The 23,107-nt window shown below is 59.4% G+C and overlaps 2 protein-coding genes across 5 annotated transcripts; one reads left to right on the top strand and one right to left on the bottom strand.

Annotated features, from left to right (window-relative positions):
- The first annotated feature begins 915 nt into the window (after positions 1 to 915).
- NLRP9 (NLR family pyrin domain containing 9) lies at positions 916 to 12,168 on the top strand. Its single transcript, XM_055146489.1, is given in 18 exon segments — positions 916 to 1,078; positions 1,081 to 1,179; positions 3,396 to 3,755; positions 3,758 to 3,796; positions 3,799 to 4,124; positions 4,244 to 4,375; positions 4,508 to 4,567; positions 4,627 to 4,822; positions 4,884 to 4,926; positions 5,576 to 5,734; positions 7,362 to 7,529; positions 8,745 to 8,865; positions 8,867 to 8,916; positions 9,977 to 10,144; positions 11,158 to 11,242; positions 11,245 to 11,327; positions 11,608 to 11,775; positions 12,072 to 12,168. Coding segments are annotated over 18 exon segments (2,517 nt in total).
- A 3,584-nt stretch (positions 12,169 to 15,752) lies between these two features.
- On the bottom strand, positions 15,753 to 23,072 carry EPN1 (epsin 1). 4 transcript variants are annotated; one of them, XM_055146074.1, is made up of 11 exons: positions 22,869 to 23,072; positions 21,227 to 21,574; positions 19,117 to 19,366; positions 18,488 to 18,612; positions 18,067 to 18,141; positions 17,709 to 17,792; positions 17,283 to 17,559; positions 17,052 to 17,162; positions 16,767 to 16,853; positions 16,371 to 16,625; positions 15,753 to 16,282 (listed from the first exon to the last, which is right to left on the bottom strand). In XM_055146074.1, the coding sequence occupies exons 2-11, from the start codon at positions 21,452 to 21,454 to the stop codon at positions 16,074 to 16,076; spliced, it is 1,701 nt and encodes a 566-aa protein (XP_055002049.1). In that variant the 5' UTR covers positions 21,455 to 21,574; positions 22,869 to 23,072; the 3' UTR covers positions 15,753 to 16,073. The 4 variants fall into 4 exon arrangements, with proteins under 4 accessions (XP_055002049.1, XP_004616992.1, XP_055002051.1 ...); XM_004616935.2 differs by having other exon boundaries at positions 21,227 to 21,547; XM_055146076.1 differs by lacking the exon at positions 17,052 to 17,162 and having other exon boundaries at positions 21,227 to 21,547.
- Between the last annotated feature and the right edge of the window lie 35 nt (positions 23,073 to 23,107).

Below are 23,107 nucleotides of genomic sequence, written 5' to 3'. Positions count from 1 at the left end.
CCAGGTGACGGGTGTGACCCAAAAAGAAAAAAATCTAAAGGCAAGGTCCGGACCCACTGAAACCTACCTACTCCAGCCCCAAGAGATATATTTTAAACTGTGATCATGCCTCTTTATCTCTGTGTGTGAAGTGATATTGCTAGATGCATCAACATCCTTAAAGTCTGTAACTTGCTAGGTCCCTGGGGTACAGAATAATTAGTTTGGGGAGGCCAGAACAATAGTACAGCAGGAACAGCACTAGCCTTGCAGGAACTCAACCCAGGTTTGATCTCTGACACCCCATATGGTCCCCTAAGCAGAGGCAGGAGTCAGCCCCGAGTACAATCCAGAATAACCTAAAAAAGCCAAAAAAAAAAAAAAGTCTGGGAAACTTTCTAGCTTAAGCGCTTTTATATGACAGTGACAGTGACAGTGGCACTCCCAAGCGGTGCTCAGAATACGGGGGTGGAGGCTTCCACCAGGACAGATTGCACTGCTTCCTCTGCAGGTTTTGGGGGTCATGTGAATTGTGAGTGATCTGAGGTCCCCCAAGCTTCATGTCAGGGGAGTCTTGAGTTTCACCTAGTGGCATTCGGGGTCTCTCCCACCTCACTGCTGGTGGAGTTCTCTTCGTCTGTGCTTGGGAGATCATGGGGTACCAAGGCTCAAACCTGGGGCTCCCACATGCAGCCCTCTGCCCCAACCCTCCAAGCACCTCCTGGGCCCCACCACGCTTGGCCTGACAGTTCTCCTGGTGCTGGGCTGAGCATGAATCGACATGAGCATTGGTTCATGCTGAAGCCCGAGCTCGCTGTGGTGAAGTGGGAAGCTCATTCCCCACTGGCCCAAACGGATTTGGGCCACCTCAGGCCACTCTGCACAGGTGATGCTTCTGCTTGCTCTTCCCCAGGTGAACCTGGCCCGCTGCACACCATGGCCGAGTACTTCTTCAAGCTGGGCTTGCTGTGCTACCTGCAGGAGCTGAGGGAGGAAGAGCTGAAGGAGCTGCTGCAGCAGGCCTCCCTGGAGCTGAGCCTCCAGCCCATCCCCTGGTATGAGCTCAGGAAGGCCGACAAAGAGGACCTGGCCAGGCTGCTGACCACTACCCCGGGAGCACTGCCTGGGAGCTGCTGCTAAGCCTGTTCCTGCAGGTCCAGCGCAATGACCTCTGGGCCAAGGCTCAGGCTGAGATGCAGAGTACGTGGAGCAGGAGGGCAGTGACGGGGGTGCCTAAGCCCAGAGCAAGGGGCTCCCAAGACAGGTGCAGGCAACCCAGAGGCCCCTCTGCCGTTCCCAGTCAGACTCCCAGGCTGGCAGCTCCTTGCAAGGGCTCAAGGATGCTGTGCCTGGGGCCGGAGCAATAGCACAGCAGGTAGGGCGTTTGCCTTGCACGCGGCCGACCTGGGTTCGATCCCCGGCATCCCATATGGTCCCCCAAGCACGGCCAGGAGTAATTCCTGAGTGCAAAGCCAGGAGTAACCCCTGAGCTTCGCTGGGTGTGACCCAAAAAAAGAAAAAAAAAAAAGGATGCTGTGCCTGAGACCGGCCAGGCCACCCAGCCCTGCTGGTAACATTTGGGCACAAAGTGGGGGGCTGGGACCAGGGTCGGCCACCTCCTGCACCTCTCCCCCCTTGACCCCAGACTCTATTTGTAACTCCTTCTGAAAGGACACCTGGTGAGAGCTCTTCAGCTCAGCTGATTTGGGTTTCTCTTTCCTTTGGGGGATTCACTCTGCAACACTCAGAGGTTTCTCCTGGCTCTGAGCTCAGGAATCACTTCAGGTAGTGCTCAGGGGACCATATGAGGTGCTAGGGATTGAACCCAGGGTCAGCCACATGCAAGGCAAGTGCCTTCCGTGCTGTACCATTGCTCTGGCACCTGATTTTATTTATTTATTTATTTTTGCTTTTTGGGTCACACCCGGCAATGCACAGGGGTTACTCCTGGCTCTGCACTCAGGGATTACTCCTGGCAGTGCTCGGGGGACCATATGGGATGCTGGGATTCAAACCTGGGTTGGTGACGTGCAAGGCAAATGCCCTACCGCTGTGCTATTTCTCCAGCCCCTTAATTTTATTTACTTTTATTTTTTGGCTATTTTCTGTCACACCAGGCAATGCTCAGGGGTTACTTCTGGCTCTGCATTCAGGAATTACTCCTGGCGGTGCTTGGGAGACCATATGGGATGCCGGGAATCAGACCCAGGTCTACTACATGCAAGGCAAATGCCCTACCCTCTGTACTGTTGCTCTGGCCCCCTAATTTTTTAAATTCAATTTTGGTGGCTGTACATCCAGAAACCGGCTAGCATTGTGCACCCTGAGAGCCTTGTGTCGCTGTGTAACTCTGTAGGGGCAGCATGGCAGGCAGGATGTTAACTGTCAGCAAGGTATGGTCAGGGCTGCAGAGTGGGGTGGCAGGGTTTGGGGGCCACCCCCACCCTCTGCCTCTGATCTGAATCTTAGGGAGTGCCTGTGCCTGGCTGCCGGCCTCTCAGAATGGCGGGGCTGTCATTCCATATTAGGGCGGCCCACCGCACCCACCAGGAAACAGGGACCTGTGGAGGCAGGAGGATCCCAGAGAGTGCTCCAGCATGCCTGGTTTGGGGTCTAGGGGCAGACATGAGTGAGAAAACTTGGGGTTCTTCCTCTCCCCTGCCTCCGAATATGCTTGCTCCATCCTTTGATACAGGATATATCAGATATAGAGGGCTGAACTGTCAGTCCCAACCAAGGAGACAATAGTGTCAGACACGTCAAATAACATATCCTTCCCCTCAAAGGCAGTCACAGAGAGCTGAGAGACACACTCCCACCTGACAGCCTCCAGTCCCGCTCTGTCCTGCCACTCAAGGGAAGGGTGATCCAGGCTTTCCTCTACTTTTTTTTTTTTCCCTAAGCCTTTTGGGTCACACCCGGCAATGCTCAGGGGTTACTCCTGGCTCTGCACTCAGGAATTCCTCCTGGCGGTACTCAGGGGACCATATGGGATGCTGGGAATCAAACCCTGGTTGGCCGCACGCAAGGCAAACGCCCTACCCGCTGTGCTATCGCTCCAGCCCCTCTTCTACTTCTTATTCTTGCTCTGTTGTGGGAAGTTACACCAAGAGGGGCTACTTCTAGCAGTGCACAGGGCCCCACATGCAGTGCTAGGGAGGGCCCAGAAGAACGATGTGTGCAGCCAGATGCATCGGGCCCCTCTCCACCCAGCTTCTCCTGGGGAGTCCTTGTCGTCTGGATGTCAGCTGGTGGTTTCCTCCTTCCCTGCATGGAGTCCTGCCCCCATTTTCTCCCCTCTTGGAGCCTTTATTAGGATCCCTCGGTGGGACCCTGGGGTGCAGCTGAGTGCTGGGTGGGTGCCGTCGGGCTGGCATCTGCACCCCCACCTCTCCTCACTGCCTCCCCACCTGCAGGTCCAAGCGACCCCTACCGGGCCCACATGCAGGAGAGCCTCCGCCGAGTGTGGACTGTGGACTCTCAGCTGCCCGTGCCTAACCGCTTCTACCGAGAGACCACGAAGAGCGAGTACCACACTCTGGTGGCCCTGTGCTCCGAGCCTGCCCTGCAGGAGCAGCTCGCCATGGTGATCCTGGGCGGCCCGGAAGGCATGGGCAAGACCACGCTGCTGAGGAGGCTGATGCTGGACTGGGCGGAGGGCAGCAACTGGCAGGACCGCTTTGCCTTCATCTTCCTTGTCAACTGCTGGGACCTTAACCAGGTGCCCGAGACCAGCGTGAAGGAACTTTTGGCCCACAACTGGCCCAGCACAGCACAGCCCTGGAGGCCGTGCTCCAACAGCCAGAGCGAATCCTGGTCGTGGTCTGGATCTCGTCAAGTTCGATGTGGAGGGGCAGGGCAGTGGCTTCGGGCACTGGCAGCAGCGGGCGGCGCCAGGCACGGTGCTGGGCAGCCTGCTGCAGGGTCGCGTGCTGCCGGAGGCTGTGCTGCTGGTGGCCCTGGACTGCAGGGAGGAGGACGTCCAGAAGGGCTCCTTCCAGGGCCGGAGTGCCGCCCACGTCATGCTGAGTGGCTTCCGAGGGTCAGCGTGCAAACAGTACTTGGGCCACTTCTTCTGCAACTCCCTCCCTGGCCTACGTGGAGAGCGAGCCGGGGCTGAGGCGGCGCTACGGCACCCCGCTGGGGTGCTGGCTGCTGTGCTACTGCCTGAAAAAGCAGCTGGCGCAGGGGCAGGCACCCAGGATACTGGGCACCAGCGCCACGGCCCTGTATGTGTTCCCCTCACGCATGTGTTCCCCTGCAGCGCCAACGGGGAACAACGCAGAATCTGGAGCGTCTCTGCGGCCTGGGCGCCCTGGCCGCTGAGGGTGCATGGGCCGGCGTCTTTACCTTCGGGCCCGTGCAGCTGGCCCAGCACCGGCTGTCGGATGCCGAGGTGGCGGCGTAGCAGCGCCGCGGGCTGCTGGTGCAGAGCAGCGGGCGCGTGGCCTTCGCCCACGCGTGCCTGCAGGCCTTCTGAGCCGCGCTGGGCTACGTGCTCGGCTCACACGGCGGCTCCGTGGCGCAGTTGCTGGAGGCCTCGCTGGGCGCGGCCTGTGGTGTCCTGGCGCGCGTTGCCGTCTTCCTGGTGGGCCTCATGACCGAGAACCTGCTGCACGCGCTGGGCGTGGCTCGCGGGGCCTCCAGACCCGGGCCCAGGTGATGGCTGGCCTGCGGGACTCTGCCGAGTGCCACGTGGCCCGGCGCCCCGGGAACCTGCACGAGCTGTTCAGCTGCCTGTACCAAACGCAGGACCAGGACTTTGTGGGCAAGATGATGGACCTGTTCCCCGACCTGACCTTGACTCTGCGCGGCACCGAGTCGCTCCTCCTCACCTCCTTCTGCCTCTGAAGCTTCAGGAAGCTGAGGAAACTCCACCTGCTGCTCGACCCCTCCTTCGCCAGCCCGGCAGAGTGAGTCTGTGCCTCGGACCGAGGAGGGGCCACGGCAGGCCCACCCACGTCTGCACGTCGGTGTCTTCTAGTCACCCCACCCAACGGGACACCCCCACAGACCCTGTTCCCTTCCTGGTCTGGACAGGACCCCGGGCCCCCACAGCACCACATGGTCCACCAAGCATGGGCTCCCCCGCCCCATCCTGGGCCCCTTGCGTGGATCTCCTGACCCCAGTAGCCCAGAATCACCTGGAGTGGCCCCAGGGCTTCCTGAGGGCTGCTGAGATGCCCCCAAACAGGACCAGCCCAGAACAGAGAAATAGGGGCGGAATCGGGGGCCACCCCCGGAAAGAGATGTGAATGGGTGGAGTGACAGCGTAATCCCCAAGGGGAGGGTAATTTGGGGAAGGATAATCGGCTCCCCCTGAAGGAAATGTGAGGGTGGGATAACAGGGTGCCCCTGAGGAGAGGGGGGTGCGGAGTGAAATGATAATGGGGTGCCCTTGAGGAGAGGGGCAGGGGGTGGGATAACACCTTGACACCGAATAGTTCTCAGGATCTGTCCACTGGCTCTAGCCTGAGTCCCCTCCTTAGGCCACTGGGCCATGCCAGCTCAGTTTACCAGGCTGGACCCTTTCCCAGTCCAGGCCTGGGACTGCCTAGGGCTCAAGTGGCTGAGGGCAGCGTGATTTTGCCCACAGCGAGAGAAGGCTGTCGGCGTGGCGGGAATTCTGCCTGGTGTTCACCAACTGTTCCAGCTTCTCCACGCTGCAACTGGACTGCTCCACACTGGATGCAGCGTCCCTGGTGATTCTCTATGAAGCACTGGCTTGCCAGGCCTGCAAGCTTCAGTGGCTGGTGTAAGTGGGGCGACACACGGTCACCTGAAACTCAGTAATAGGAACCCCTGGGCGGTGGGCAGGCCCACTGGCCAGGGTGGTGGGGGTCAAACTGGTGAGCCCTGAATCTGGCATTTGTGGTATGTGAATTGCACATTTTGGTCTCGGGGTTCTTGTTCAGACTGTAGCCTTGGTTTGGCTTTCATTTAGCCAGACTTGTCATATGTGTTTATCCTTCTTGGGGTCCGAGAGAGGGGTGGTGGAGGCACTTGGCCTTGCATTCAGTCAGTCTGAGTTCGGTCCCTGAGATGCGTTAGAGTTCCCTGAATTCCACCAGGAGTGAGCCCCAATCACAGAGCCAGAGTGATCCCTGAGCACTGCTGGGGGGATCCCCAAACCAAGCAAAAAATGAAAAGGAAAGAAAGTGAAGCAGGAATTTGGCTCTATGGGAATGGAACCAAACTCCTGGGCCAGAGTGATAGGACAGCAGGTAAAGCATTTGCCTTACACGTGCCTACCTGGGTTCCATCCCCGGCACCCCATAGGGCCCCCCAAACCTCACCAGGAGTGATCCCCGAGTGCACAGCCAGACTAACACCTGAGTGCCGAGTGTGGCCCCCAAACTAAAACACAGAAAACAAAAGCAAAAAGAACCCCAATCTCTGGAGTGCCTGGTTGCTCTAAACCTTGGTCCTATTGCCATGCGGCCCCGAACCTTCAGGCTGCCTTTCCTTGGTAATGAAGAACTAGGTAGCAAGGTTGGCTTTAATCCCCCAGGATTTGGGCTGGAAGTTCGAAGGGAGGGTAATAGGGCAGGTTCAGGGCTTGTGATTTTCTCCCATGAGCTTCTGGAGTGTTGCACTGATGGGAACTCCTCCCTCTTCGTCCCTGCACCCCACTCTCAGCCTCTCTCTTTTTTTTTTGGGGGGGGGTCATACCTGGCTATGCACAGGGGTTACTCCTGGCTCTGCACTCAGGAATTACTCCTGGTGGTGCTCAGGTGGTGCTCATCCCCATATGGAATGCTGGGAATCGAACCCCGGTCAGCCAAATGTCCTACCCGCTGTGCTAATGCTCCCGCCCCCTCTCAGCCTCTCTTGAGGTACACCTTGTTGGACACATCTTGGGGGTGGCTGCTGCTTGCTCCTCTCCAGATCCCACTTGTGAATTTAGAAATCCCGCAAAATCTCTTTCTTCTGAGAAAGTTCAGGGTCAGGAATACAGCACCGGGCTATGGCACTTGTCTTGCATGAGGCCACCCTAGAACCACGTGGGATCACTGCCTCCCACCGGGAGTGAGCCCTGAGCGCTGCTGGGTGTGGTTGTCCCCAACATTGAAAAACAAGGTTTTCTTGGCTAGAGAGATTAGTCCTGCCCAAGGCCCATCCCCAGACCATAGAGGAAAACTTGAGACTCCCAGCCCCCATCATAAAGCCCGGTCAAGCCCCTTCAGGTGTGACCCTCAAACCAAAACTGTCAACAAAGAATAGACAGGGGGGTGGGTCCCTTCTTAGGCGGAGTGCTGACATTGCTTGAAGCCATCTCTGGCCTGTGTATCTTGCTGGGGAACACCCAGTGTGCAGACAGACAGGGATGTCTGGCCTCAGGGAATCCTCGGCCCCCCTTCTTACCTGCCCCTCCCTGCTAGGTGCTCGTCCATACCTCAGCTGGGCCAGGACTCCAGCTTCTTCAAGCTCCTGCCCCACAGCCCTCGCCTGACACACCTCAGCCTCTACGGCTCCTGCCTGTCCCGGGTGGAGGTGCAGCAGCTGTGTTCCACCCTCAGGCACCCTCACTGCAGCGTCCAGGAGCTGATGTGAGTCTGGGCCGCCACGCCCCCATCCACTTCCGCTGCTTCAGGCTGGGCCTTGTACACCACCCTGCCCCACCCAGGCCTCTGCATCTCTGGGGGAAGGGGACTCTGAGAGGCCAAGAGCCCCCTGGAAGACCCTCATCTCATCTTCCCAGGCCAGGAGGTGCCCTGAGTGACTCCTCATGGCTCCTGTGCTATCTCTGCTGTGCAGTGCTCTGACTGGGGCATGCCTCAGGCGCCTCACTCGGAGAGGAAACGCAGAGCCAGGACTCACAGATGAGAGGCGACAGCTTGATCTGGGGTGTGTGTGTGTGTGTGTAATAAGCACAAGGGAGGGATGGAGGCAGTGTGAGCACAGCCAGTTTCCCTGCGACAGCTTGGGGGGTGGTGGTGGTGGTGGTGGTGGTGGTGGTGGTGGTGGTGGTGGTGGGTGGGTGGGGTGTGTGTGTGTGTGTGTGTGTGTGTGTGTGTGTGTGTGTGTGTGTGTGTGTGTGTGTGTGTGTGTGTATATATATACATATATATATGAAGCACAAGGGAGGGATGGGGGCAGTGTGAGCACAGCCAGTTTCCCTGCACCGCAAGTGTGCTGTGTCGGTGCCCTACCGAGCGCCTCTTTGCAGAAGCCCCTGCAGGAAGGATTGAGATCAGGGGGTGGGGGGTGGGTGCCCAGGGCAAAGTCTCTGCCCCCAGCAGTTTGCTCCCCATTGAGGTTGCTGCCCCCACTCCCTGTCTGTCTCCATCTGGCCTGGCTTTGGTTTTTGACAAGTGCATGTGTTGAGCATAGTCCAAATCTGGGTGAGAAGGGAGGAAGAGTACCTCACATTATTCAGGCACAGGTGACTCCAGGAAAGTCCTTGCCTCAGTGCCCAGTCATGAGAAATCCTAACTCTGGGGGACTTGGACCCAGGTGCTCCCCGCCAACCCCTGACACAGTTCAGATGAGCTCTGGGTTATTCTTTGCTTCATGTGTGTCGGGGGGACAGGGTGCTCCCTCTGTGGCCTCCGCCGTACCCCCTCTCAGGGTGGCACAGGCATGGCTCAGAAGGGGGGTTTCTGGGGGCTCCTAGAGGGCTGAACTCTGACGGGTACATCCTCGGCATTCCCTGGTCCCCCCAAACACTGGCGGGTGTGGCCCCAAATCAAAAGAAAGTCTGGGTGTCACCATTCTTGGTCTGGAGCCAGGACCATGGTCACCTGCACCGTCACCTCCCGCAGGCTGGGGAAGTGCAACATCCTGAAGGAGCACTGCAGGGATGTGGCCTCAGTGCTCAAGACCAACAAGCACTTTAAGGTGCTGTCCATGGTGGAGAACCCCATCCTGGATGAAGGTGTGAGGGACCTTGTGCATCGGCCTCATGCACCCCAACTGTACCTTGGAGCAGCTGCTGTGAGTGGGGTGACGCCAGGGAGGGGTGGGTTGCGGGGCCTCTCCATGTGACAAGACACTTCAGGTCTGTCTGGGAATGTTTCAGGGGCAGGTGGCACTGCGGGGAGCGCCCAGAGCTGGTGCAGTGGTGGCTCCCTGCAATGGTGACTGCAGGCTAGGGCCGTGAGGTGGCATAGGGAAGGCGCTGTCCTGGCAGGTGACACAGCCCAGCAGGATTCCTGGCATCACAGAGCCAGGCATGAGGGCCAAGCACAGCAACCCTCCAAATTTAGCAGGGGGGGTTGGTGCCACTCCTGGGTCTGCACTCAGGGATCACTCCTGCTGGTGACACAGGGAACCATATAGGATGCTGGGGATCGAACCCGGGTCTGCTGCGTGCAAGACAGGTGCCCTACTAGCTCTACTATTGCTTTAGTCCCCTCCAAATTGATTTATTTTGGTTACACCCAGTGCTGTTCAGGGGTTGCTCCTGGCTCTGCACTCAGGGACTACTCCTGGTGATGCTCAGGGGACCATATGTGATGCCGGGAATTGAACCCGACTCGGCTGTGTGCAAGGCAAATCACCTTACCCACTGTACTATCACTTCAGGCCCTCCAATTTTTTTTAAGATGATAGTCTGCTGAGTCAAGGAAGGGCTGTGCATTTGGTACTCTGGGACCCACCCCCTGTGCCGAGTCCCACATCATTCAGAGGGTGGCTGTGTGTCAGGCGGTGTGGCCTCTGGTGCTCAGGACCTAGTGGTGCTGAGGTTCCAGACTATATCTCCCACATGCAAACTCATGCTCTTAGCCCTTGGCACTCAGCCTTCTTAATGCATTTCAAGCAAAGCCAGGGGTGGAGAGGAGGCTGTGCAGTCCATCTACTCCAGTCAGTGGCAAGAACTGTGTCCCCACTGGGATGATCCAGGGTGGTGCCTGACCTGGAGCTGACCCTTTCTTTCATTTGAATCCCTCCACGCGGCATGACCATGGGGGCACGGGAGGCCCAGCACTCTAGCACATGGCTGCACTCAGCAGTGCCCTGCGGTGTCAGGCTGAGGCAGTGTGCATCCCCGCAGGCTGATGAGCTGCTCCCTGTCATCTGTCTCCTGTGACCACATCTCCCAGGTGCTGCTGTGCAACAGGTCCCTGACCCTTCTAGACCTGAGCTCCAACCACCTGGGGGACAGCGGGGCGCTGTCTCTGTGCCAAGCCCTGTACCCGAACAGCAGCATTCACCAGCTATGGTAGGTGGGACACGGGTAGTCCTGGCTTAAGGAGTGGGGTCACACTCTACAGGGGTGGCCCCTGTGAAGGTCCCAGGGCCCCAGGAAGCCCATCTGCAGGCCTGGAGACTGCTTCACTTTGGGGTGTGTGGCCCAGTGCCCCACGCAGACACGGGCAATGGGGCTGCAAGTGGGAGAGGCTGAAGTTTCCCCAGCAGCTGTGAGCTCCACCATCCCATCACTCTGGGGGAGGGGCAGAGGATGAAGGGCTTGTCCTGTGTTTTGTGGGTGCTGAACTGTATCCCCAGCTTCTACCCATCAGCTGTGAGCTGTGCCATGGCTGAGGGTCCCAGATGGGCGTCAGCCCCGTCCCAGTCCTGTGCACTCACACAGACACAGATGCAGGTTCATCTGCATGGTCCATGCAAGGTGGTGGTTTCGCTATAAAAGCTTGGGCAGTCCTTATGAGGCCCCTCTGTGCAGTGATGTGAGTACAGGGATGGGGTCCTGAAGATAATAGGGGTCAAACCCCTCAATGAGAGCAGAACCATGGCATTGTGGGGTGACAGGGCAGAGGGGAAGGGGCCACTGCTGGGCTGTGGCATCTGTTCTGTCAACCCCATTCCCCTGACTCCCATCATGCTTCCCCCAACCTCTCACTTCCAGAAGCTCTTGAGTATTTCTTCCCACAAATAGATGGGAGCGAGAGAGACATCACCTGAGGCGTAGGGGTGTGTCTGCCTGTGGGCACTTGTGGACATGTGTCTGCGGCACTTGCAGGCGTGCTGTGTCTGTGGGTTACTTGTTTGGGGCCCCACATGATGGTGCTCAGAGATTACTCCTGGTTCTAGACTCAGATCAGTTTTGGTGGGGCTTGGGGACCATAGTGGGGATTGAACCCGGGTTGGCCGCATGCAAGGCAAATGCCCTCCCAGCTGTCCTGTGGCTCCAATCCTGTATGCGGGCAGATGTGTGCATGTCTCTGCAATTGGTTGTGTCTACACTTGTGTGCCTGTGCGGCTCCTCCCCCCTAGGCTGGTGGGCTGCCACCTCAGTGCCGGCTGCTGCAGGCAGCTCTCCTCACTGTTCACTGGTGACAAGCTGAGGGCCCTGAAGCTGGGGGGGGGAACGTCCTGGAGGACGCAGGTGTCCAGGTTCTGTGTGCCACCCTGAAGCACCCCAACTGCAAAGTGGAGACCCTGGGGTGAGGGCATGCTCGCAGCAGGCCTGTCTGCTCCCTCCGGGCCCTGCACTAACTCTGAGAGTTGGGGGGACTCAGGGATTCAGGCAGTGACAGGGGGTCCATTGGGGAGGGAAAGGGCAGCTCCTGAGAGCAGGGTTGGCAGTCCTTGGGGCAGCGCTGTGAGAGTCCCTGACTACACAGCAGTCTCCAGCTGCAGGGCATGGAGACATCTCGAGTTGGCACGAGGGTGGGGTATGCCCAGCAGCCCCAGCTCAGGCGACTCAGGTCTGTTTCCCGGCAGGCTGGACTTGTGCCAGCTCAGTTCTGCCTGCTGCACGGACCTGGCCTCTGCCCTCACCTCCTGCCAGTCACTGCGGAGCCTGAATCTGGATGGCATCAGACTGGACCCCAGTGGGACCAGTCTGTGTGCTGCCCTGAGCAATACCAGCTGTAGCCTGCAGGTTCTGGGGTGAGTGAGAGCTTAAGGGTGAGGCTGGGGCTGGGTGAACAGGGAGTTCTGACCCCTGTGCCTAAGCTCCAGCATCCTCTGGGCAGGGCTTGGCTGAGCCATTAGTGCTAAGGAGAGTTACTGGGCGCTGGTGGGCATGGCCTGCCACCCAGGGGGCATGGCCAGCTGCCAGTAGCAGCCCACCCCCACTCATCATCTGTGACTGCTTGGCTGGGAGACACCCAGTCCTCTGCCCTCTTATGCACTGCTCCCTGTGAGGTTGGGGGCTTCCCGAGCTCTGCCGTGACCTCCCTCAGATGCCGAGAGCAGCTGCTGGGCTTGCCCCCACCCATGCTTATCTTTGAGACAGGCATGGGTTGCATTGCTCCGTTGCAGCAGTGCCCTGCCTCCTGAGGGACCCCAGAGGGAGACTGGAGCTGGTGGCGGCACTGCCCACTTCCCACCCCCAGGAAGATTCAGGAGATTTCCCTGGGGTCTCCAGGCTGGACATCTCTGAGTTTGATCAGGAGACGCAGGTACTGCTGAGCACCCTGGTGAACGTTTCCCAGCTGATCATCATACCCAGCCCCTGGGCAGCGGAGGAAAAAAGGGTTCGAGGCCTGTGTGAGTGAGGCCCGCCTGCGGGGGAGGAGCCAGCTCTGGCAGCGGGAGGGGGCAGGAATGGGATGCCTGCCCCACAATCCCCTTTTACCTCCCACCCCCCTGCAATTTGTGTAAGAAAACAGAATTAACATGGACTTCAGTAAGCATACCGGACCCTATGCTTTGTCATTTATCACACTGGTTTCCAGCATCCGGGGACTGGGTATCCACTCCAGCACTGAGTGCTCTGGTGTCTATGGCTTTTTCACTGATTCCATCACTGATGTTGGTTTGGGTTTGAGGGCCAGACAGCACTGCTCAGGCTTCTGGCCTTGTGCTGGGGACTCAAAGTACCTTCTTGCCTACTCTCCACCTCTTGAGTCTGACTAAGGCATTTCAGCCTGACGCTGAACGTTAAGTGTACGTAACTGTACCCCACTCCCAGATGGGAAAGAACTCTCTCTCCAGCTCTCACTCCTCCTTAGTCTTCAACATCCTTTGTCCATCTGGGAGTTTCATGTTTTGTTTTTTTAATTTTGTTAATTCGTACACTTGCATATTTTATGCCCCACGAATAAATGGAATCATCTAGGTTGGGTTTTTTTTTTTTTTTGCCCTTCTTGACTTGCTTCACTTTGCACAATCCCCCTAAGTGCTTTGTGTGAAGTACACAATTAGGTGTTAGTTCTTGCAAAACAGCTGCTTCATCCAGTCCAGCACTGTGGTGAATTTCATGTTTTGGCTACAGTGAATCTCCTATTGAATACAGGGTGTAGTATTCAGTAGGAGATGGAATCTTTTTTACACAGTTAGGGCGATGCTGCTGGAGTCTACCACATTTCCTTTTTATGGTGAAGCATGAAACTTTTTATTGATGGTTACTGGAGTAATAGCACAGCAGTAGGGCATTTGCCTTGCACGCGGGAGACCCAGGTTCGATTCCTATGCCCCTCTTGGAGAGCCTGGCAAGCTACCGAGAGTATCTTGCCTCCACAGCAGAGCCTGGCAAGCTACCCATGGCATATTCAATATGCCAAAAACAGTAACATCTCACAATGGAGACGTTACTGGTGCCCGCTCGAGCAAATCGATGAGCAACGGGATGGCAGTGATACAATAATACTTAGATATGAAGTGAAGGCTGGAATTATAGTACAGCAGGTAAGACCTGCACATGGCCAGTCTGGGTTTGCTACCCTGAGAGCCACCAGGAGTGTGCAGAGCCACAAGTCAGCCCTGAGCATCACCACGTTATGGTCCAAAAACAAAACATGAGAGGAAAGGGAGAAGTACATGTTTGAGAGAGAACATAGGCAGTGAGAAAGTGGGGAGAGTGAAATAAGCAAAGAAACAGACAAGCAAGTGAGGACACATGGGCTTAAACACAAGTTTTTGTTTTTGGGCCATACTCAATGATGCTCAAGGGTTACTCCTGGCTCTGTGCTCAGGGATCACTCTTGGTGGGGCTCAGGGAACCATATGGAATGCTGGAGATCAAACGCAGATCAGCCACATGCAAGGCAAGTGCCTCCCAGCTGTTGTCTCTGCAGCCTGACATTTCCATTTCTGGTCATTTCCGTGCAGTTCATAGAGGCTGTTTACATTTTCACCTGCATCTCATGTTCTGGTTCATTTTTCTCCATGCCCTCACCAGATATTTGCAAGCTATTCCCAGCAGGGTTCTATTGTGTCTATGGGGAGCCCCTGTGCATTGGCTATGGACAAGTGTCTATTGTGTTTCTAAGCCCACACTTTTTATTGGGGGGGTGTTTGGGCCACACATGCTCAAGGTTTACTCTTGGCTTGGTACTCAGGAATCACTCCTGGCAGTGCGCTGGGCACCATATGGGATGCTGGGGATCGAACCTTAGTCAGCGGCATGCAAGGTAAATGCCTAACCCACTGTAATACTGCTCCAGCCTGTAGTTTAGACAGTCGTGGAGGGCCAGGAATGTGCCAGATATTCAGCAGGTAATGGGGAGGTGAGGGAGCTAGGGGGCCAAGTGCAGGGGCTCCAGTTCCATTGTATGCCCTCATGATCTCCCCTGCAGAACTACTGCGCAATCCCCAAGCTCCACTGGCCATAACAAGACAAGCAAAGTGAGCACCTGGCCCTGGAGACGGCAGAATGTGGGGCGCCTGGCGGCAGTGTACAGGGCTGGCTCCTTGTCCACAGACAGATCCTGGATCAGGGAACTGGCATGAGGGGGAGCTGGGTCGGGCATAAGGCAAATAGGGGAGGACCAGCGGGCAGGCTGAGTCTGATGAAAGACCGTGTTTCTTGTAGAAGGCGGGGATTAAATCCAGCTGTGGGGTGGCAGGAGCGGTAAGTGCAGCTGGAGGCAGCTGGGCTGTGGGTCCTCCTGGTCAGTATGGAGCGAGCACGTCTCCTCCTGCACCCCGGGCTTGGGCAGAGTTCCAGCTTCAAGCTTCCTTCAGCATCCAAGCTTTTGGTCACCTTAGTGTACAGGAAGGTCAAGATATCTGCTTCATCTTTTGCTTGGGGGCCACACGTAGTGGTGCGCAGGGCTCGGAGGCAGTATGTGGTGCTGGCATTGACTCCAGTCTATTTTCGCTGGGTGGCTGCAGGCGTTGTGTGGATCATGTGAATGTGGCTCACCTGGCCCATGTCCAGTCCCAAACACCTGCCTCCTTGACTCAGCCTTTCTCCTTGTCCCCAGCAGGTGGTGCTCATGCCCTACTCTGGTCTCAGGTCTGGCGTAGAACTAGGCGGGAGGCTGTGGCGTGGGTGGGTCATAGGGCTCGGTCAGGCAGAACAGCTTGTGGTGAGGGCAACACCCATGGGTGCAGGAGGGTCTATGGACAGGTCCCAGCACCAGCCCAAGAGGCATCTGAGAGGCCCCCCAATCTACCGTGGACCCTGAAGACCTTCCAGTACCAGGACACCATTTTGGCAGTTATCCAGGTCACCATGAACCTTCCTGGGTGCAGGGTGAGGTGAGCACGGCTTCCTGGGGTCTGTGGAGGGACACTGGGCCACCCCACTTGCAGACATGCCAGCAGTAGCTTGGATATCAGGACGTGGCGTGCACTAAAACAGTACAGGCAGTCTGGGGTGACTAGAAGTGTTGGGGCCAAACATGCCTGCGGCACATTAGCATCTCTAGGCCCTGCTCCCTGGAGAGCACGGGACTGAGATGTCTGCACCCGCCACGCCCCAGGGCAGGGTCAGATGTGTCCAGGGCTGTAGCAGGGGGAGAGCCCTGGGACACAGGACCTCACCCCACCCCGCTTGCAAGTTCAAGAGCTCTGTCTCTCAGATGGGCCCTGGTGATCTGGACTGATGGTGAGCCGGTCCGAACTTCCTGTCATGTCTCCCCTTTCTGCCCAGGAGCACATAATGGCCCCACAGAGCAAGGCCAGCAGGAGTCACACCCATGACAATCGCCATTTATTCCCCAAGTTGCCAAAATCATCACTGAGGGTTCATCGAGGGCGCAGGGGAGAGGGGAGGATGGGTTGAACACTGATCAAGGGCTGGTAGGGTGCAGGGAGGGGAGTGCGTGGGGTCCTGCTGCCCCGCCTGCTGTAATGCCACAGGAAAGGGCCCTCTGGCCAGCACCCCCTTCCCTGCGTCCAGTCTCTCCTGGGTGGGGGTTGGGAAGGGGTGTAGTGTGAGGGCCTGAGGGGAGGTGGCCCCATTCACATGCACTCACAGCACTGCCATCCAGGGCGGCCGCCCCTTCCGCCCAGGATTATAGTAGGAAGGGGTTAGTGTTGGGGGCCGGCGGGCCAGGGGGCATCATGGGGGGCAGGCCAGGGCCCCCCCCCAGAGGGGAGATGTACGTGGGTGGCGCTCCAGGAGCAGCAGGCGCGGGGCTGAGCCGCAGCTGGTTGAGGGTGAGTGTCGCCGGGGGTGCAGGCTGGAAGGGGTTCGTGACGGAGGGGCCGCTGGCCAGGGCTCCTGGAGACAAGGGGACAGCCATGAGGGGGAGGGGCTGTGGCCTGTGGAGGTCCCCACCGCCAGACCCCCTAGGGCAGGGCGCACTCACCGCTGGGCAGGAAGGGGTTGGAGGCCTTGACCCCGGATGCCGCAGGCCCGGGCCGGCTCACCAGCGAGTCCAGATCCACCAGTGCCGCATTTGGGCCCAGGAACGACTCTGGAGTCTTCCGTGTGGGAGGAGTAGGGGTGGGAGTGGTGGACGGGGGGCTCCCCACAGTTTCCACCAGAGAGCCCCCGACCCCGCTCATGTCAAAGGCCCCAGGACTGCGAGTCGGCACCTCCCCGGCCAGCAGCTCCAGCTCCCCTGTAAGGAGCCAGAGTGGAGATCAGTGGGGAGACGAAGGGTGGGAGGGGGTCCACGGCACACAGGGTGCCCAGCACTGCAGGCAGTGGGTCTGCTCAGCCAGTGCTAGAGAGGGGTGCTGGGTGTGGGGCAGGGGTTTACCTGTGCTGCTCCCAGAAGCCGGCAAGGCTGTGCGCAGCCGGTCAAAGTCTGAGAACTCATCGGGCTCTGTGTCGAAGCCTGCGGCAGCTGCAAATCAAACACAGCTCAGCCCCACAACCCGCCCCCCCCCCCCCGTAGCCAGACAGTGCTCAGTCCCCCTCTCCCCACCCCCCAGCCACTGAGGCCACAGCACTCAGCCCCTAGCCCCCCGCCCCTCATTGCTGAGGCTAGCCAGCGCCCCTTGTCACTGAGGCCAGCAGCACTCAGCCCCCCAGCCCGTGGTACCTGCGGTGCCATTGGTGCTGGGTTTGGCAGGGGACCCCCCCCAGGGGTCTGAGAAGGCTGGGGCTGGAGCCCAGGGATCGGAAGCAGGGGGTCCGCCAGCGGGGGCCCCACCTGGGTGAGGACAAGGAGTGAGGCTGGGGTCCCACAGAGAGCCTTGTCTAGCCCCGGCAGGCCCAGGGGTCTGGTCTGCACCCCGCACTGGGCTTCCATCACAAAGATGGCAGCTCTCACCTTCCGAGCTCCCCCAAGGATCAGATGTGGGCCCCTCGCCTGCTGCAGGAGCCTGCGCACCCCCCCAGGGGTCCACCGGAGGCCCAGAGGGTACAGCAGGTCTCCAGGGATCCCCAGAGGCTGGTGTGGGGGCTGGACCCCCCCAGGGGTCTGTAGCCGGAACAGAAGGTGCCCAAGGGTCTGCAGTGGGGGCAGCGGTGGGTGCTGGACCCCCCCAGGGGTCTGCGGCAGGGGGAGGCGCTGGGGCCGTGAAGACATCAGCAAGATCCATGAGCGACTGCAGAGAGGAGCGTCAGGGACAGTGGGGAAGGGCATGCTTCTCTGCCTCCTGCCCTCCCCACAACCCTCTCCTCCTTGCCCCCCCACACCCCGTCCCTCTTGCCCCTCCTCACACCCCCTCCCTCCTGGCTCCTATCCCATGCCCACCTCCTCCTGGCCCCCCGTCTCCCGTTTGCTCTCCTCAATGGCCATCTGCAGCCTCAGGTCATCCCCACGGCGGATTCGCTCCTCCTGCGGGAACCGTGGGCAGTGTTGGAAGGGTGAACCCAACCCAGCTCCCCCCACCCTGGAGCCCTGGACCACCAGAACAGCTGGGGTGGACAAGGGGTAGATGATGTGTGGGGGGACACACAAGGAGCAGAGGCCATGCTGCTCTGGCAAGAGCAGGGAGAGGACGACACAGCCCGCGGCTCCACACGCCACCGGGGATACGGGGAACCGGGCAGGGTGGGGCCTGGGGGGGCTCAGGGGAGCGAGCCCTGGGGGGTAGGAAGGCTTCTCTGACCTTATCGTGCTCCTCACGGCTCAAACTAAGGGCCAGCTGGAGCTGGGCATCGTCCTCAGGGCCACAGGATGGGGGCTGGGGAGAGAGAGTGTGAGGGGCGAAACGCAGGCTGGGGGGCGTGAGAAGGTGGGTAGAGAAAAGGAAGGGGAAGGGGGAAGAGAGAATGAGGGAGGGGGAGGGAAGAATGAGGAAGTAGAAAATGAGGGAGAGAGAAGGGAGGAAGAGAGAATGGGGGGCAGGGAGGAGAAGATGGGATGGGGAAGAGAGAAGCAGAGGGCGAGAAGGGGGGAGAGGGGGAGCCCACACATGTTGGAGCAGAGTTGAGCCCGAGGTCCAGTCAGGACAGGACAGAGCAGCAGACTCAAGGAGAAGGGGAAAGGTGAGGCGATGGCACAGGGGTTCGGACACGCGGGCGCCCTACCTGGTCAGCCTCCTCTTTGCTCATGGCAAGTGCCAGCTGCAGCTGCAGCTCCTCCTCCCCGCTGCTCTGTGGCCAGGCCTGCTCCGCCTCAGCAGGGGGCCCGGAGCCCACCGCAGCCGATGAGGCTGTAAGAGAAAAGCAGGGGAGATGGGGGAGGGCTGCAGCTCCCGCACCCTCCACTAGATGCCAGGGCCCAGAGCACAAGCTTCAGCAAGGCAGGGTGGCCTTATCCAGCCACACCCGAGAGTGCCAGGGCCATGAGATAAGAGGGACAGGCTCTGAGGGCCGCTGAGAGCACCAAGGTCCCTGCAGAAACCAGCGTGGACAGCAGGAGATGGATGGAAGCCCTGAGCAGCCCCACACCCTGGCCCCGCTCTGCCTCCCCGGCGGGCCTTCCACACTTTTGGGTTGAGTTTGGGGCCATCTGGCCGCATTCAGGGACTAAAGCATACTGGGTGCAAGGCAGGCAGCTGACCCGTTACGCTCACTCTGATGTGCTACCTGAAACTATCAAAGGTAGGATTTCCCGCTTACCACAGTCTAGCAGTGTCACTAATGTTTTGAGCTGGGCCCTCCCAGAACCACCATCTCCCTCAGGCCCCCAGCTCTCTGGCCCCAGGAGGGCTCACCCGTGGCCGTCTGCGCCAATTTCTCCTTGGTCTTGAGCGCATGGGCACGCTCCTCACGCAGCCGGTCCTCGTCCCGCAGCAGCGCCACCAGCTGCTTGGCCTTCTCCCGCACGTTAACACCCTGGTCCTTGCCATCTCGGTCCACATACTGGAAATCCTTCAGTGTCTGCACCGCATACATGTTCTCCTTGCACTGCTGCGCCACACGCTCCGAGCCCGTCTTGATGAGGTACTCCATAAGGGTCATGGCCTGAGGGGACATGCCGTAACCTCAGGCTCAACACCCCCACTCACTCACCCCTCCTCATCCACATGCTCTCCCCTGCTCACTCACCTGCACACAATCACAACCCTGCTTGCTCGATCACCCATACCACATACGTTCCCCTGCACATACTCACCCCTGCTCACTCACCCACATGCCATGCACACATGCGATCCCCTGCATACATGCACCCACACACATGCTCAACTACACATGTGCTCACTCACAGGCTCATCCACATAGGCTCCCCTTTACACACTCAGCCCGTCATGATCACCCCTGCATATGCCCGCTGCCACACTGAGCAGGAAGCTCCTCGCCCAGAGCGGAGAAGCAGAACGGGGTGGGGGAGCCTGGGTAGGGCAGGCACACCCCACATCAGGGAAGAGCGCAAACTCACTGTCAGGGAGCCTCACTTCAGCAGACACCATGCAGCCCCCGAGGCCAGCCTGGCCTTGAGAGGTCAGAATTGCTGCCCTGTGCACTTGCCCATCCCTACCAGTTATCGAGACACTCGGAACCATCTCACTCCAGCAGGAGAACCAGCCCAACTGTACCCACTTTCCCTCAAGTACTGGCTGGACAAATGGCTCAGGGATGTGGCTCAAGAGGCAAAGCACATTCCAGGTGTGTCAGCCAGGGGTGGTCCTGGGCACCCCCGGAAAGAAAAGGCCTCACAGTAACCAATGAGGACTCCCATCTCTAAGATGGGTGTGAGAGGCCTTTTCAGCAGATTCCACTGACAGAGGGAAATGTCATCTGACCTTCAGCCTGGCCACCTGGAAAATGAGGGCACCGCCCATTCAGCGTCCAAGGGACAAGGAACACACACAAAGAACACACCCTGCTTCAGACACATCCTATTCCACCAGCCCTGGCCACACTTGGGCAGGCCCTCTGCGAAGGCTGACAGAAACTTGTCACACCGGCTCTCACTGTCCAGGCCACAGTCCTGAGAGTGCACTGTCACCTGCACTGGAAGGAACCTCTCAGGGGACCTGGTCACACACTTCAGCGCAGAGTAAGGCAGGACTAACCCCTCTGCAAGGGCTGACCAGTTGGGAAGGGGCTCTGATCACCACCCTCAGAACCATGCATGAGCCCTTTGACCCAGTAGCCCACACACGTGCGTAAGAAAGTGGCTGACTGAGACAATAGCAGCAGCAGCCTGTGGGGCTGAGGATGCCAACTCTTGTGTCTCGAAGAGCAAGAGTAGTGTGCTGAGCCTGGGTCTGGCTTCCCTTTCCCAAATGGGAAAGGTGCTCTGGTCAGCAAGTGTCTGGCTACAGGTCCTCCGGCTGTGCCAGGGACCTGGCCTAGAGGCAGAGCAACGGTAGATTCGGGGCAGCCCCAGTGCTAGGAGGCCCGCACCTGATTGGCTGGAGAAGGTGGGTGTGTGCAGGTGACCAGAGGAGCCCAGAGATGTGGACACCAGCAGGCACTTAGACTCACAGAAGACTGGTCCCTGCACCTGGATCTAGTGACCCAGACCTTTGCAGGGAGCCCCCAAAAGCAGATTTTCTGGGGCTGGAGTGATAGCACAGCAGCTGCCTTGCACGCAGCCGACCGGAGTTCGATTCCCAGCATCCCATATGGTCCCCCCAGCACTGCCAGGAGTAATTCCTGAGTGCATGAGCCAGGAGTAACACCTGTGCATCTCGGGGCATGACCCAAAAAAAGAGCAAAGCTTCTCCTGACCAGTCAGGGCACAGAGCTGAGACACTCGCCAGAGGGAGACATCCCTATCTGAGGCCTGCACTGGCCAGAGACATGCACCCAGCTCCCACCAGACCTGCACTGACCCCGTTCTGATAGTGTAAACACTCCACGGTGGCCCACACCAACCTTGTAGACATGCCGCCAGTTCTTCCCGTGGTCATTGAGCCGCTTCCAGATCATGCTCATGATCTCAGAGAAGGCAACCACATTGTAGGTGAGGTCAGCGATCTCAGACATGAGGGAGCTGGATGGGCCCCAGGGGTCGTTGCTTGTGGCCTCTCGGACCTTGATCTCAGCCTCTGAGTAGTTGTGCACGATGTTTTTCATCTGGCGCCGCAGTGATGAGGTGGACATGGTGGCTGGCAGTGGTGAGGGGCGCCCCCAGAGCAAGAAGAGACCAGGCAACCACAGAGGGGCCACAGAGGAGCTGGCAAGTCACCGCAGCATCTGGGGAGAAGAGAGCATCTGCGGAGCCTGGAGATGGGGCCCACACAGGAACACTCAACTCTTGGGCTCCGACATGAGATCTGACACTTCCTGGGACTTGTTGGGCCCTTGTTAGCCCATCCGATTGCCTCAAGTGTGTCAGCCACTTCCTGCTCCGTCAGACCAGTGCAAGGGTGCACTGCCAGCTGCACTGAGTAGCCAGAACCCCACTTTCCTCCTGTCAGTAGGGGACCCCCTCCCCAGCCCGTGACTTCACATCGTGCAGGCTGAGGCAGCAGTCCCTCTGGGACAGTGACAAGGGTGCTCTAGGTAGGTTTTCCCAGAGGTGCTGACTTAAAGGAACACTTCAAAAAGGGTGTGGGATAGGCACGGACATAAAGGAGGAGCCCCCACAATAGGTTCTGGCCATGGTGACCAAAGGCAGTCAGGGAGAGTGGCGAAGAGTGAGCCAGATAGGGGAGCCAGTGACCACAGGTCCTATGGGTCAGGGAGGAGAGGACATGGTCCCACCCACCGGGTGCTCCCTGTGGTTCCCACACATCCACCTACTTCCCTTCCGGAGTCGCTCAGCGTCCCCCCAACTCCAAGTTCTTCAGGGAGCAGAACCTCACCCCCAACCCCACCCCGCACCAGGGGCCACGAAACCCTGGGCTGTGCTGCCAGCAGGTGTCCAGCGGGGGCTCCCCAGGCTCATTACACCCTCCTACCCACATACACATACACACACCGACCTTGAGCCCATCTCACTGCTGGCACCGACTACCCTCGCGTTCCCAGCACCAGGACGGGTGGAGAAGGGGAGGGAGGGGCTGAGCTCACCCTTGACCCACATCCCAGGGGAGGTGGTGGCCACGGCTGGAGCCCAGGACAGCGGGGCACAAACACGGCAAAGCGGAAACAGGGGTGGGGAACAAGAGGGTCGGGACCCGGATACCTGCAGCGGGGCAGCGGTCGCACCACCACCCGGAGCTGCATCTCGGACTTGGCCCGAACTGTCGGGCCAGCCAGGGAAGCCTGCCACAGCCAGGGCGTCGGCAAGAGGGGGGCGTGCGGCGCACCATCTGCGCCGGCGTCACGGCCAATGTCCAGCCCCGGCCCCGCGGGGGCCCCCCCAGGGGGGTTGCTGGAGCTGGCCGGCAGCGGTGTGGGCCCAGGCCGATCCCGGCGGCCGCGGACGTCGCCGAGACCCCGAGAGTCAGGCGCGCAGAACGAGGAGCACCGGACCGAACCGAAGGGATGGCGCGCTGGAGCCCACACGCCGGCCGCCCAGGCCGCCCGGTGCCGCCACACAACGGCCGCGCCCGACGGCGACTGCGCTCACCTCGGCCCCTCACGCCGGGCTCCAGTGGGTCATGGCGGGCGACGCTGCCCCGCTCGGCGCGCTGTAGCGGGGCGAGTCCGGGCGCACGCGAAGCCGCACGCCCACAGCCCCGCCGCCCCGCCGCCCCGGGGCCGCGAGAGCCGGGCAGCGGAGGGAGCTGAGCCGCCGAGAGGACGGAAGCAACCAGAGGAGCGACGGACCGGAAGCGGAAGTGGCGGCTCACCCGCCCCTCGCTACAC

This window comes from Sorex araneus, chromosome 8, assembly GCF_027595985.1.
Source record: "Sorex araneus isolate mSorAra2 chromosome 8, mSorAra2.pri, whole genome shotgun sequence".
Lineage (NCBI taxonomy): Eukaryota > Metazoa > Chordata > Mammalia > Eulipotyphla > Soricidae > Sorex > Sorex araneus.
This window is presented reverse-complemented; position numbering and strand designations above follow the sequence as displayed.

Coding starts and splice junctions, on each gene's coding strand:
- EPN1 (XM_055146074.1), bottom strand. CDS start 21,454: ATGTCCACCTCATCACTGCGGCGCCAGATGAAAAACATCGTGCACAAC. Junction 19,367..21,226: donor ACTGGCGGCATGTCTACAAG/GTTGGTGTGGGC, acceptor ATGTCCCCTCAG/GCCATGACCCTTATGGAGTA. Junction 18,613..19,116: donor ATTGGCGCAGACGGCCACGG/GTGAGCCCTCCT, acceptor TTTCTCTTACAG/CCTCATCGGCTGCGGTGGGC.